The 16,541-nt window shown below is 44.3% G+C and overlaps 1 protein-coding gene across 2 annotated transcripts in view; it reads left to right on the top strand.

The window, feature by feature from the left end:
* The window catches only part of VPS33B (VPS33B late endosome and lysosome associated), a 613,489-nt gene extending 609,858 nt beyond the window's left edge, over positions 1-3,631 (top strand). For both annotated transcript variants that reach the window (XR_014978823.1, XM_085644389.1), the window contains one exon: positions 1,630-3,631. Coding sequence is in view for 1 of the 2 variants with exons in the window: in XM_085644389.1 (XP_085500515.1) it covers positions 1,630-1,709 (80 nt within the window). In the remaining variant the exon portion in view is untranslated. The remainder of the gene's footprint in view (positions 1-1,629) is intronic.
* Positions 3,632-16,541: the final 12,910 nt, after the last annotated feature.

Here is a 16,541-nt window from a genome sequence, read left to right as displayed (position 1 = left end):
TCCTATGGGGTCGCTGCTACAGAAGAGAATCCCTCGGGACCCCAAAGATATTCAAACATTGTCCACCACTTATTGGGTATGGATGAGACTTCTCCATAAAATGGGAAGCACAGCGTCATATTCTTCAGTCCTTCCTGTTTCGGCTAACCCATAGCTCCCCCCTACGCTGCACTCACTAGTACGGCGCACTATTCAATGATACAAAGTAAATATGTTTGGGGTCTTTTCCCTGGTGGCCACTTCTTTTCTCGTACAGAAGACCCCTGTTTACATGATGCCACTTATATGGACCATTTTAACCTGGCTCGTGTCTAAGCAGCTCTTAGGGATAAAATATCCACATACCTCCTGGAGCCCCCCGATTTTACTACTCACATTGCTAATCACTGACAATAGTGGAGACCATCTAATATTCAAACTATATTGTGCTAGCCAGGCTGCGTGGGAGACGGACCTAGGCTATCCACTCACAGATAAAGATTGCTCGGACTGTCGCATACAAACGAAATTGGTATCCTGCAACCACAGGCATAAATTATTGCAGTTTGAATTCCTACGAAGGGCGTATCCCATCCCGGAGCTAATGTCTCGTGTGGGAGCCAACCGGTTCTTACGCTGCCCTAAATGTCTCATGCCTGCAGCAAAGTTTGCACATATGATCTGGACATGTGAGGAGATTGCTAATTATTGGAATGGAGTAGTCACATAGGTGTGACAGATGGCCACTTTGCAATTGGTGCCTTCTCCATTAATGGCATTACTTGGTCCCCAAACCCAGGTGCCTTCTCCATTAATGGCATTACTTGGTCCCCAAACCCAGGTGCATTCTCCAGTAATGGCATCACTTGGTTCCCAAATCCAGGTGTAGGTTTGTAGCAATTGCGCTGCTTCTTGCAAAGAGAGAAATAGCCTTGCTTTGGGGCAGCAAGAGAGAGTCCACAGTAGACGCATGGGTAAGCAGTATGATATACTGTGACACTACTAGTGAGCTATATGCGGAACTACAAGCCCCCACATCTAGACCCAAGGATATATGGCAGCCTTTACAAGACTACTTAAGAGAGCGCAAAGAGCAGAATTCATGTCAGGGACCAGTAACAACGAGACATATTTATCAGCAACAATGCAGTACCCACATAATTAGCACTTTCAACCAGGTGAACACAGACTAATACCTCTCACACGAGTGGGTGCAACTGGGTTATTTTGTATTTTAAGAAAATGTGATGTTCTATCAGTTGGATGATCAACATGTGTGCTTGGGAAATATGTTTTATAATAAATACACTGTGGCTGGATATAAATGTCTGACACCGTGACTATTAATATATGAAATAATATATATTTTTTAAACTATAACATCCCTGTAACCTTTGGTATTTTCAGTGAATTTCGAAGTTTTTTAATTCTTTTTCCTAACTATAACATCCCAGTAACATTTGTTTTTTCAGTGAATGTATGTATATATATATATATATATATATAAGCTTAGTTTTAATAGATAGCAACAAATGTCATATGTGGTATATGTTAAGGAAGCTACATCAGTTATCTGTCTGACAAATCTATCTATTCTTTTTACATTGTAGAGCAGATTAATTGTTTTTACCTCTTTTCTTTATTTTTTAGGTTACAAGTTTATTTTTTTAACTACAGCAATCACAAACAGTTCTAGGCTGCTGGAGGCGATGATTGAGACTAAAAACTAGATGCATATTGAAGTGACCTGCTGTGTGAGAATATGGACTACACATGTATTTGCAACAGAAACCTCTGTCAACTCCTTATAGTGTAGCCTACTCTACTAAGTAAGAAGAATATCTGCTAGCTAAAAAAACAAGACCAAATGGAATGCAGCTACTTTTAAAACGGCGACCAAATGTTTTGTTTATGGCGTATATGTTTACTGGTAGAGCTGTTGATATTAACGTTGCCATCGGATCTTACTATTTATTTATTTCAGTCTAATACTTGACATAAATCCTTCAGCCACCAGGAATACGTTTCATTTTCAAATAGCAATTTTGTTTGCAATGTTTTTTGGCCTTCCGTACATTTTTTGAAAGATTGTACCATGGACAGCTTGTTAACCATGAGCCGTTGTTACGTGCCAGTTTCCTGCCATATCTGAAGTAGTAAATTATCAGGCTGTACACATGCCACAGTCTGAGGTACAGGTTGATAGCACTCCAGCCATGCATAGATCATTCACTGAGCCACAAATGTTACGTTTACCAGAACGCTGTAAAAAAACACTACTGTATGTAATGGAGAAATACAAGCACGATAAACAAGGTATATTTTTAGGTTTCTTTTGTGTTTTTTGCTTTGCACAGTTGTGCTCTGTCTAGATTTTACCTACAGCCAGCTTTAGCTGTCTGGTGGGAGCTGTTGTCATCATACAGGGTTCATGTACATACAGATATCTCTACAGAAAGAGGCATTTGGACGGCCCTTTAAGCCATGTACTACTGTGGTTCAGCTGGCTTAGGCATTGGCTAACAGGGTTGTCCATCAGCGTTGGTATCACCCCACAGCATTTCATGGCAGCAAACATCATAAAAGTTAGTTCAACACACATACACTAACCCTCTGCCCCCCACATTCTCTAGAATTCTTTCCTCCAAACTCTATTTGCTTAACCCCCTCCTCCCCTTTTCGGCCATTGCTCCTGAGGATGCTCCATTCCGATCCCCGTCCCACTAAGTCTTTTTAAAAAAATTCTGAGGGGCTGGAAACTTCGAAGTGATACCGGGCCACTTGTTGCTATTTACACTCGCCTGCACACTTTATTTTTACTTTACCATCCTCAAATTATTGTGTGCCAAAGGAGGACACGTTCTGTGTGTAGTATGAACTATGCTTACCTGCTCTTGCTCTCATGGGGACTGTGAAGTGACTCGTATATTTTCTGTTTTATACTGTTCCTGTAATGTTTTTTTTATTATCACACGTTGTGTCTTGAATGAATCTAAACCAGCGGAGTAGCTAGACCTATTGCCGCCTGAAGCGGACCCTAAGTTTGCTGCCCGGTGCACATAGAGGTGTTTGGTGGCCGACGGAAGACTTGTTCAGGGGGGATAAGAGGGGTCTGGTGGCCGAAGGCCGATTTGTTCTGGGGGGGTAGGGGTAGTCGACCGACACCACTTGCTCACTTCTGTCGCACCTAAAACAGTGACCCCCACTACGCCGCTGATCTAAACTGCTTTGTTGGCACGATGGCAGTCTTGTAACCACATGCTTAAAGTTGTAGCAGTTCTCCAAAAGCAATTTTTTTAATGGCACATCCAAATTTGTGGCACCGTATTATTAATCCAGCTGATTAAAACATTTTAGATGCACTTCCCCCTTGTGTGCTATAGCATTAATTATTGTTATGGGATCAAGAGACGTTTTTTTACCATTAGATAGATGACTTCGAACTCCTTTAGATATGACGTGTAAAATTATGTTGTAGGAAAATAGATTATTTTGTGTTCAATTTCAATTGCAACACAGTATTGCGTTTTACAATATTCAGATACATGCATTTATTCCTTACATGCTATGTTGATGTCTTTTCAGAACAAGTACAATAACAGAATATTGTTGAACAAATTACGATCTGTGAATAAAACACCCTTTAATCAGACTTGACTCATATTTTTCTTCTGTTGATCTCTACACACAATGTCCTCTTATTTTGACTACCTATTCACATTGAAAGAGTTGACATAAAGTTTATGTGTAAATGTTGGGGAAGTGGGCGACACCCTACCCACAGCACACTGGCTCAAGAGCCTAATTTATTGTGACACTACTAGTGGACTGTACGTGCAGATACCGCCACCAACGTCCCGTCCTCGAGACATTTGGTAGCCTTTACATACTTATCTATACCAGTCTGGCCTGAATGCCTGGGTAGAGTGCATGCCTTGTAACCTGCATTTGCCTCATAGATATGATCTTACCATGCTTATGTAAACAGATTTGGTATGTTCCCTTTTCCTCCAGTTCCATCGTAGTTGCCATGTTTTATTCTACACCAATGTTACTGTGAATTACCCTGGCTAGTGGGCATTATCTCTGGAATATGTTCTTTGACCATTTTATGTATCCTGCATTTCCTTTATTTTGCTTTATCCCCCAAGTGGTGATTCTAATTATGTCACACATATGACTCAAACAATAACAGTGTATGTGGTGCTTTTCTTGTATCTTGAAAACTATAAATACATGTTCGAGGCATGTGTGCTGTTGATACACATGCTTTGCATACTACTTCTATCTAGTGTTGAGTCCGAAGGTTTGCAAGTTGTTTTTCTTCAAAGAAGTCTTTTCCAGTCACGAGGTAAGGTGACTCCTCCTTTCAATGAAGGTGCGCATGGACATCTACGCCATTGTTAGATTGTTTTCTTTCCGCCATCAGGTTCGGACGTAGTTTGAGGCGCTCCGATTCGAAACCGTTCTTCGGGATCTCTTCGGTGCGCAACCCACTGTACCCTTGTTGGTATTGTTTCGTATGCGTTTCACCATTCACTGCAATACAAAAAATAGGAAAACTCTCTGTCTTCGGTATAGAAGACATCATTACTGGTCTTCAAGTCTAGCTATTTCGGTCACTTACATTCAGTTTCATAGTATCCAGTCTTCTGCTGATGGAGTGGACTCTGTTTCATTTCTGTCCTCGGTGCCACTCCAAATATCTGCGTACCGTCCTGCATAAAGTCTGCAACTTGTGCATCTCACCACGGCACAAGGAGGATGTCTAGGATCCTTGTCGATCGTTCAGATCGAAAAATACTTTGCAGGAACGTCGGGCTTGACTAAGGGACATTCAGGGACAGAACATTGAACACACCCCGGATATATCCAGAGATGATACCGAGCAGGAGGAAATAGAGGCGTCGCAGCAGAAGAGACCTTCTCTATCCAAGAATCGGACTCAGAACTGGAGATTGAGTTGGAGTCTGAAGAAGTTCCAGCGGAGTAATAAAGCCCCTTTGCCTCCCAAACTTCCTTCCACCAAACAAAAAGCTTCTGGGCCACCACTGCCTGTTGGCTATGGTCGGCACCGAGAGACTGCTTCCAACTCCCCACCCTCTAGCTCGGCACCGAAAGAGACAATCAAGCCTTTAGGGCCTGGCCCAAGCCGTGACGATACCCCTTCAGTTCTGAAACATTCTGGATCGAAAAAGAAAGAAGACAAGTCCGGCTTGATACTGAAAATGTCAGCACCTAAACAAAACCACCAGAGAAAATTTTAGAAAAAATTAACGAGAAGCTGGGTCTTAAACAAAAGAAGATTCATATAAATCCTGATACTGAACACATAACAGCTAAACCAGTAATACCTTTAAAAAGGAAGGCAGACACTGAATACAATATCCCTCTGAAGAAGAAAAAGGACATGGCTACCAGCCCTATTACAATTCCTCAAACCCCTCCACCTTCTTCACCAATTCCCAATATACCAGATATGGATCCTCTACACATTACACTATCTGGTTCTCCTGACACAAATCGTAATTTAGGAGAGGATGGCGATAATTATAATCAGCCACCTACTGGTCCATAGGATGACAATAATATAGATCTACCTCAAGATACAGACCCTGATACCCAGCCAAACCTTCCCCTCCTGACGATAATACTGCATATCAGGAATTGATTGCTAGGGCAGCCAATTATCTTGGAGTACCCTTACACAAAGAAGCCCTAGAAGAGGATTTCCTATTCAAAACCTTAGGAATAACACACAAAGCAACACAAATGTTGCCTATGTTGAAAGGGATGATGAAGCACACTAATGATATTTTTAAAGACCCAGTTAGAGCACGCATACTAACACCTAGAGTGGACAAAAAATATAAACCCCCACCATCTCACCCAGTTTTTATTAGTGGTCAGTTGCCTTTGGATTCTTTGGTGGTCACTAATTCCCATAAGAGGGCAAACTCATAAACATCAGGAGAGACACCACCTCCAGATGAAGAATCCAAATTAATAGATTCTCCGGGCATGAGAGTACCTGCCCAATCAGCCAGCCAATGGCGTATAGCTAATATGCAAGGTCTGTTGTCCAGATACGATAGAGCTCACTGGTATGAAATGGAAGAATGACTGCAATATCTTCCAGAAGAACACAAGAAAAGGGGGGAAGAAATAGTACAGGATGGTAAACTTATTTCTACTTTATCTATCAGGTGTGTATTAGATGCTGCAGATACTGCTGCTAGAGGAATGAATCCTAGCATTTTGCTAAGGAGACATGCATGGCTCAGAATTTTTGGTTTCAAACCAGAAGTTGATCAAACTATTCTTAATGCACCGTTTAACAAGGAACACCTATTTGGGCCACAAATTGACCAATCCCTTGAAAAATTGAAGAATGGATACATGAGTTGAAAATCTATAGGAGCACTTTAATCTTTTATCTCCTTCTACCAGAGGTCCCTTTTGTCGTGCCTTTTACAGAGGAGGCTACAAAATGAATACTACAGATGCAGCTGCATATTCATACAAGACACAAACACAATCTTCCCCCTCTAGAGGATTCTAGAAGGGTGGTTGTAGAGGAAACAATTTTAAGGGAAGAGGTAGAGGTACTCTAACCCGAACCTCTCCTGACTTGCTAGTACTTCCCCCTGACCATTCATCACTTGTCAGGGGAAGATTACAACAGTTTCTTCCTATTTGGCAATCAATAACATCAGACAAATGGGTTTTGAATATTATTCAACATGGTTATTGCCTGGATCTTACCAACAGTCCTCCCAATATTCCACCTCTTATTCACAAACACTCGTCACAACACTAACAGCTCCTCAAACAAGTGTTACAAGCTCTTCTATCAAAAGGAGCTATAGAACCAGTTCCATTACAACATCAAGGGTCAGGAGGTTACTCACTTTACTTCCTAATCCCCAAAAAGGACGGGTCTCTATGACCAATCTTAGATCTCAGAATGTTAAACCTATTCATACTGTCACAACACTTCCATATGGTTACCCTTTAACAAGTGCCTCCACTTCCTTAACTAGGCGACTTTATGTCCACACTAGACCTAAAGTACGCATACATCCATATTCCGGTACACCCAGCACATCGTAAATATCCCAGATTTGTGATAGCAGGAAATCACTATCAGTTCAAAGTACTCCCATTCGGAGTGACTACTGCACCCAGAGTATTTACAAAATGTCTGGCACTAATAGCAGCTCACTTAATAAGACAACCTCCTTCATCAATTGGGATTTACAGTCAATGCCCAAAAGTCCAATTTTTAACCCTCACAGCTGCAACCATATCTGGGCGCGATGATAAACACTCATATAGCTCTAGCCTCTCCCAGTATAGTCAGAATTTAAAACTTTAAAACTTTATTACTACAGTTTAAAAACAGTCAATACCTAACAGTCAAAACTTTCATGCAACTATTAGGGATGGTGGCATCATGCATTGTAATAGTGCTTCATGCAAGATTACACATGAGTCCTCTACAGGTATGCTTACTTAGCACGTCAGTGGAATCAAACTCAGGGTCAATTAACAGATCTAGTGTTGGTTAGACAGCCGCTCTCATCGCTCTCTGCAGTGGTGGAACACACAAAACTGACCAGAAGGGCAGTCCTTCAACGACCTGATTCCATAAGTCGTACTAACAGCAGATGCATCTCTCACTGGTTGGTGTGCCCATCTTCAGCATTTAACAATTCAGGGTTTATGGAATGCCGGGCACAACAGTCTTCACATCACTTACTTGGAGCTTCTAGCTGTTTATCTAGCACTGCAAGCTTTTCAGCCTCACCTTGTAGGGAAAGTTGTCTAAGTCCGGACGGACAATATGACAGCTATGTACTATGTACCAAAACAAGAGGGAAAACACACTCTACGGTTGTCACGCCTCTCTCAGACCATTTGGCGTTGGGCAATACATCACAAAATGCATCTTCTGGCAGGACACCTTACAGGCATGAACAACCAATTTGCCGACCTCCTCAGCATGATGCGGCAACAAGTACATGAATGGGAACTTCATCCCCAGGTTCTCCTTCCATACTTGTGGGTTCCCACAAATAGATCTCTTCGTCACAGCAGAGAACTCTTAATGCCCAAACTTCACCTCCAGATTCCCACACCATCTATCCAAAGGCAACGCCCTGTGGATGAACTGGGCAGGGATATTTGCTTACGCTTTTTTGCCTCTCCCTCTCCTTCCATTTCCGGTTCGGAAACTCAGGCAGACATCTCTCACACCGATTCTAGTGGCTCCTACATGGGCTTGTCAACCATGGTTCACTACACTACTAGAACTGTCAGTGTTTCCACACCCAAAGCTGCACCTCACTTCCAACCTTCTCACACAGAACCATGGATAAATCAGACATTCAAACCCCAAAGGATCTCAATCTAGATATTTTTCTCCTGAGGTCATAGAGTTTGGATAGCTAAAACAACCACCCGATTGTATGACAATTCCTAAGGAAACAAGGAAGCCTACCACTAGAGCATGTTATGCAGCAAAGTGGAAAAGGTTTGGTATATATTGAAATAATTACACAGTTGATCCGTTAGATGCATCTATACAAAATATTATTTGTTACCTTTTGCATCTACAGCAAGTTGGCTTAGCCTACACATCTATTTGACTACACCTTGCAGCAGTAGTTGCATATTTACAAACCAGACAACATTTATCCTTATTTAAAATTCCAGTAATTAAAGCCTTTATGGAAGGCCTTAAAAGAATAATACCACCTAGGATACGACCTACACCTATCTGGAACCTTAACATTGTTCTCACAAGGCTTATGGGTAAAAGAATAATACCACCTAGGATACGACCTATACCTATCTGGAACCTTAACATTGTTCTCACAAGGCTTATGGGTCCACCTTTTGAGCCTTTATACAATTGTGAATTACAATTTCTTTCTTGGAAATTGCTATTACTTCATTAAGGCGTGTTGGTGAGCTACAGGCACCTTAGAAGAACCTTTCTTTCAACTTCATAAAGAAAGAGAAGTTCTTGGTACAAATCCAAAATTCCTTCCATAAGTAGTTTCTGCTTTTCGTATTAACCATTCAGGTGAGTCACCGGTGTTCTTCCCTCAACCTGATTCGGTAGCAGAAAGAGCTCTACACACACTTGATGTCAAAAGAGCACTATTATACTATATCGATAGATCAAAAGATTTTCGCAAGACAGAACAACTTTTTGTTGCATTTGCTCCACCTCATAAAGCAGCTGCATGGTCTACACCACACACAACTACCAAACATTATTGTGTGGATGTATTTACACATCAACAATCTAATGTCGGACAAGCAGTGCTAAAACACTTTTTCAAACAACTGCAACACCCACTGGTTAGCCATCGCTTTGGGAGAATACTGCTATATAGTCTATGCAAAGCATGTGTATCTACTGCACACATGCCTCGAACGTATTATGTTACATACCCTGTAAGCATTTGTTCTCGGCATGTAGAGCTGAAGATTCACATGTGCCTTTCCTCCACCTCGGACACCCGTGGTTGTTAAGCTTCTTAATATTTATGATACATATACATGGACATCTCTGTACTACACTTACTTACTCCATTCTAACCCTCTTGCTGTAAAACAATCTAACAATGGAGTCTTTGCCCATGCGCATTATCACCGAAAGGAGGAGTGACTAGAAAAGACTTCCTCGAAGAAAAACAACTTGCAAACATCTGGACCCAACACTAGATGGCAGGATTATCCAAAGCATGTGAATCTACAGCTCTACGTGCCAAGAACAGATGCTTACAGGGTAAATAACAATCATTTTTTCAAAAACAGAAAAAAGGTTATGTGTAGGAATAGAAGTACTTCTAAATTCTTTAATTTTGAAATATCCCAGTTTCAGGCTGGGAAGCTGGCGGTGAGTTTTTTACACACTGTGGCAGTGCCGAATGGTCATTTGATGTCTTGTGTCATCATCTAGACATCAGTGATACATTCAGGTTCACTGGCATTAATCAAAGCTGATTATAAGTGAGACTATGCAGTTTGTGCCCCGTACTTCCTTCCATCCATTTCAGCACCCTTTACTGCTTTTGGGGCCCCGGAACACACTCTCAGCCATGTCCAAGGGTTTCAATAGACATAGAAATTTAAATGTGATCCCTGGTTTCCAGGAATTTTGTGATAATCATAATTATCACATTAATAATTAAATGGTCTTATGTATTTTAGTAGTGCAGTAAGTGTACCGAGGCCATGTCTAAAACTGACACGCCTGAACAAAGAATATATGGAGGTATGGTGGTATTTATATAACGCAAACCTACCAAGGGGCAAGGGAGTGCTCTATACGGCCAAGAGGAAAAGAGTACGCTAAACTGGCATTTATAGGGTGGAGAGTACGGGGACTTTGAGCTCGGAGTGGGGAAGGAAACGTTCTAAGGCATGGGATGTTATGTATTTGAACTGGTGTTGGTTTAGATCTTTCCTGAACTGAAGAAGCTTTAGGTAGGTACTAAAGTATGGGGCATGCTTGTCCATATTCTAGGAAGATAGATGAAGAAAGTTTGTTTCCTCCCGATTGGGGTCGGTAGCAAAGTACATAGCGGCGGCTCAAGTATCACAATTGGGAAAGAGCCTAAAACCGCCTGATGCCCCCGGTGCCCGGTACGCCTCCCGCGCAGTCCCCTGCAATTAGCGGCCCGGCTGTCCATATTCAGCACTGCACAGACGGCTTATTAAGATTCAGCTGGTGTCCAGTCTTCTTAACATTACCGGCAGAGCTGCACTGCCTCTACCAGCCACCTACGCAGTGTGATTCTTCTGCAACTGGAAACCTCCGGCCCCATAGTGCTCTTGGTCCTAAGCCCACGGCGCCATTGTGCCATCAGATCCTGGTTCCTTGGGGACATCACTCACACCTCACGCCATTGACAAATCTGAGACACTACATATCGCTGTCCGGACCCTTCTCTGTCTTGGGCGCACTGGCATATTACGATTAAATACTGAGGGCCCGGCGCTGCGACTGGTTGGCTTGGGGTGCTGCAGGTGCTGCTCTGACGACTGGAGTGAATCGTGGACCCGGTGTGGTTGCCGCGACTGGGTAGTGTGCTCCTAGCCTAGCCTTGGGTAGCGCTCGCTACAGCATTCCTTAGGTGTCTCCGGCGAGCCGCTTGAACCCCAAACACTTTCCAGAGGCATGGGCCGCAAGGACCCGAAACAAAGAACACTCCTGTTTTGAAAAGATTGCGGAGCAAAACACGGAAGAAGATCCAGACATGGCAGAGGGTGGCCCGAGTCTGGTTCGTGGCGCGGCCTCCGCGGTCCCTCCAGCAGAGTGGCTCCAGGAGATGAGAGCTGGCTTTCAGGCGCTGGACGGCCGTTTTGACTCCCCCTCTAAAACTCTTGAGTCCATGGACACCAAGATCCAGGTGCATGATAGGCGTCTAGACGTGGCAAAGGCACGGATATCCGATATAGAAGATGGGACTGCGCAATTGACCAAGAGACTATACAGAATGGAACGCATATTGAAAGACGTCACCATAAAGAATGAGGACCTTGAAGCACGCAGTTGGTGCAATAATGTTCGTATTCTTGGGGTTCCAGAATCCGCCGCCACGGGACACCTGGACGCCTTTGTAGAAACACTGCTGTCGGACCTGTTCGGGAGATACTCCTTCACACCTGGGTTTGTAGTGGAGTGGGCCCAGCGTACCTTGGGGCCGTGACCTAACTCAGGCCTACCCCCTCGACCTCTTATTGCCCGCATCGTGAACTTCCGGGATCGTGATTCTGCCCTTCGACTGGCGAGAGAGCGCAGAGATACCATCTGGCAGGGTTCTAAAATCGCACTTTATCCAGACTTCACTGTTATGGTGCAAGAAGCCAGGCGCAAGTTTACCAGTGTGAAGGCCACGCTTCGTAATCTTGGCCTCAAATACGGCATGCTGAATCCTGCACGGCTGAGGGTTGAGGTGGGAGGCCGGTCACGCTTTTTTGATAATCCTACCGAGGTCCAGGAATTCTGTCGCACCTATAAACGTAACAATGAACAGTTGCAAGAAGACACAGGTGGCCCATCCCCTCCTCACAATGGCTCAGTTGCAAGCTTAGAACTCTTCTCTGGCTCCGGTGTTGGGTAGCATTGGCGTACTGTTATCCTTTATTGTTCTTAGATTGAGTTGGGTTTATATTGTGTCGCAGTTCAAGATAAACTTCACGGTTGGTTGACTGATGTGGCGTTGCCACCCCCCTTGGTGGAAACCTTGGGTTTATTATTGTTGGTCCTGATGTACCTTTTAGATGTAGCGCTTTTCCATTGTACAACAATTTGGTACTTTGTCCTTTGGTTGCAGGTTGGGGTATGCCTTACCTTTATTTCAGTGGGACTGGGTGGTGGGAGGGGGGTGTGGGAATGCTATAATGTCTTTATTATCCATTATCATTATTGTTGCTCTTTGTTTTGGTCTCCTGCTTTACTATTGAATTCGATCGCGTTAGACTCCTTAACGTTCACAGATGGAACAGCCAGGTTTGATTAAGGATCCCTCCAATTTGTCTATGCTGTCCTGGAATGTTTGTGGCTTAAATAACAATCGTAAAAGACGGCAGGTGGTGCATTATCTGATTAGACATAATATAGACATTGACTGCCTACAAGAAACACACTTACCGGTTTCAGACACTGCACGTTTTGCTTCAAGCTGGGGGGCACACAGGTACTTTGCTAATTTTAGTAACTATGCAAGAGGAACCGCATTTCTTACAAGAGGATCCCCTTTAACTGCCAGCTGGTTGTCAATGATAGGGAGGGCAGGTATACAATTGTCACGGGGTCCATGATGGGCCATAAGGTCACATTGGTATGTGGCTATGCGCCTAACGCTGATTCCCCAGAATTTTTCCATTCACTACACACACAACTCTCCAAACTAGAACCTAGTCTGATTATCATGGGTGGGGATCTCAACCTCCTAATTAACCTTGACTTGGACAGTACTTCAACCTCTCCAGCCACTAAGCCACGAGCACGACGCGCCCTGTTAGACCTATGTGATCAATTTTCATTGATAGACATATGACGTAGGCGCAACCCGACTCTCACACATCACACACATTATTCAGGGCAACACAATACATGGACCAGGATTGACCTCTGGCTCCTCTACCCCGATGTGTCCTCTTGGTATCAGACACTGATTACACTAACTAGAACATATTCTGACCATTCCCCGATCCAACTTTACCTTCCGGTCACGTGGCCGGACGGATACAAGAGGCAGTGGCGCTTCCCTGCTCTGGCCCTCCTCGACGACCTTTTGTCACGAGATTGGAGAAGCAATAGAGGAATATTTCACTATTAACAGTGGGTCGGTGGGCACCTGGGCAATGCTGTGGGAGGGATTCAAAGCATACATCTACGGCGTATGCATCTCCAAGCATGCGGGTGTGCTCAAATCTCTACGCACAACTCTGGCCAAGCTGGAGGGTGACCTAGCAGCTCTGGACAACGAATCTCAACATGCCCCTACATCCACTTCGCAGGGACGGAGGCTTGCCCTCCTTGCAGAATACAGAGAGGCAGCGGATTGAGAGATCCTCTATTTTGGCAAATATCAAACTGCCCGTCGTTACGGAGAAGGAGACCGCCCGGGTCCTCACTAGTACAAACTCTTAGGCCGCCCTATAGCAAGGCATGCATTACTGAGATTCGCTCCGCGAACGGGATTCTACACACATCCCCCTCTGATATTCGGGATGAATTCCGGTCGTATTACACCACATTATACACGTCTAGGCTGGGCCGTGACCCTACCGCGCAAAAGGCATATCTCTTTGAGGCGGCCCTTGTGTACTTAGAAAAATATATGCAAGACTTTATGGCGGAACCTATTACTGGGACCGAGATACGTGGTGCAATGAAAGTGCTGCGCGGCTCCTCTGCCCCAGGCCTAGACGGCTTTACTGGGGAGTTTTATAAAGCCTTCTCAGACCTCCTGGCACTGAAGCTGATTGAAGTGTATGCAGAGGCCCTGGAAAAACAGACCCTGCCGCCTACATTAAGTGAAGCGGTTATCATTCTCCTTCCTAAGCCCAGAAAGAACCCCTCCCTCTGCGGATCCTATAGGCCACTTTCTCTAATGAATGTCGATTACAAAATCTTAGCAAAAATTGTCACCAATAGACTTTCGCAATTAATGGAATTTATCATCTCCCCAGCACAATCGGGTTTTGTTGCCCATCGTTCGACATCCTTAAATTTACGAACTCTGTTTGCGGTGCTCCATAGGATAAGTCCTGAGGTTCCGGCAGCGGCAATTTTGCTAGATACCGAAAAAGCCTTTGATACATTGGAGTGGCCCTTCTTTGTGTCCATCATGTGTCGCATGGGCATGCCAGCTGGATTTATAGCCACAGTAGGCCTACCATATAGTCGGTTAACGGCCAGCCTTGCATAAACGGAACTCTCTCCGACACCTTTTCATAGACCCGTGGCACACGCCAGGGCTGTCATTTATCGCCTCTGCTGGTCATTCTCGCCATGGACCTCCTAATACCGCACTTCCAAGAGAGACCTCTTCACAGGGGACTGCAGTTCAAAACAGGCCCCCTTTTGGTTTCTTTATATGCCGACGACACTATCCTCTATGTTCGGGAGCCGCAATTGAACTTAGCTCCGCTCCTCAGGGAGATTCTTTGCTTTGGGCAGCATTCTGGATTAGGCATTCATTGGTGCAAATCAATTATTTTTCCTCTGACCACCAGTACAACACCTTGAGATTGTGAGTTCCCTTTGAAATGGTGCTCAGACTCAGTCAAATATCTGGGTATCCATATACACCATGACCCTGTCCAGATTATTCGACTAAATTATGGACAAGCAATAGCAAAATTGGAGACTCAGGTTGAAAGATGGCTACGGCTCCCATTATCCATGGCAGGTAGAATTGCCATAATTAAAATGATGATCCTCCCTAAATGTTTGTCTTATTTTAACAATATCCCCATTCCCCTCACACACAGTTTTTTTTCATCATTACGATCCCATCTTATTCGATTGGTTTGGGGCGGCAAACAGCCATGTGTTATATGGAGGATACTCACTTTACGATATGATAGGGGCGGCTTTGGGGTTCCCGATTTTTATTTATACTATTTAGTGGTACAGTGTAGTTTCGCCTTCGCTTGGTACCACCCGGATGCCAGGATTCCAGTTTTGCGCCCAGAGGCCGACTTGAGCGACTATCGGACGGCTTGCCCAGAGGCGAACCTAGGGACCCAGTAGATATACAGACAGTCTCGACCACTAGCTGGGCATGGAGCAGGCTCCATCGTTATGCTGGTTCGTCGGTTTTATACTCATCAGCTCTTCCGCTTCCCAATGCTTGCTGGCTCCCTATTTCAGGTGAGGAACTTGTGTAACGCACGTTGACTAAGTTTAATATTTTAACGATAGGTGACTTATATCCGGACGGCCACATTTTTTCGGCCACTGAGGAAGCCCGATTTCAGGAGGCCACGTTCATGGATAAATTTGTGTTCAAACGACTGTACTTGCCGTTACGGGCTATGCTTACTGGTTTTCCGTTTTGAGAGCGATAGTGGAGTACACATTGTATCAAAACTCTACAAACTTTGCATCACACAACTCCCTATCATAGGCGACAAACTGCGTGTGGAATAGGAGACAGATTTGGGTCACCAGATCACAGATGACCAATGGACAGTTTGCTGCAGGACCACAAAGGACGTTTCACTGAATAGTCACCATAAATAATTGCACTACAAGTTTCTGCGACAAATATACATGACACCGGCCAAGCTACATAAAATCGATCCCAGTAGACCACACACATGCCGGAAATGTGGCATTCAGCACGCTGATTTTGCCCACCTTTCCTGGACCTGCGCCTGCATACGCCCCTTCTGGGACCTAGTACACGCGACGCTAGGTGAGATCCTTAGACTTACTATTGTTCCTACTCCGGAGGTGGCACTCCTGGGTTACGCTGTGAATTTTCCTAAAGCAGTCTGGAAATTGGCATCCCTTAGCTTACTGCTGGCGAAGCTAGAAATCGCATTACGCTGGGGTAGCAAGACTTCCCCCACACTACAAGGTTGGGAACATCGCTTAGCTCACTACAGCACAAGTAGCGAGATTTACTCCAGCACATTACCGAGACTAGCGCGTCCCAAGGATAACTGGGGCCGTTATAAAGTACACATAGATACCCTACTCAATTCCGCCACGTCACAGTCCAGCTCGGGTGTAGTACCCACGGGGGTGGGATAACTCAATGGCTTCATGCACGAACAAGTCATACTGGACATCTCCCAGCACTGCAGGTATAATCACTTCCGCTGATACGCCACCTCAATATGGCTCTGCGTTTTTGGGATCACGATCCCTTTAGATCCCTGGGCGCAGCTTGTTATATGCATAGATATGGAGGGACTAGTTAGATGTATGCTTATTATATTTCAGTTGTTTGACATGTATGGTAGATAATCATTATTACAGACAAGACAGTGCTGTTGTTTCCTATTCAATATTAACTTGA

This window comes from Triturus cristatus, chromosome 3_1 (genome assembly GCF_964204655.1).
Source record: "Triturus cristatus chromosome 3_1, aTriCri1.1, whole genome shotgun sequence".
NCBI lineage: Eukaryota > Metazoa > Chordata > Amphibia > Caudata > Salamandridae > Triturus > Triturus cristatus.
Note: the sequence above shows the minus strand (reverse complement) of the source record. Positions and strands in the feature narration are given on the sequence as shown.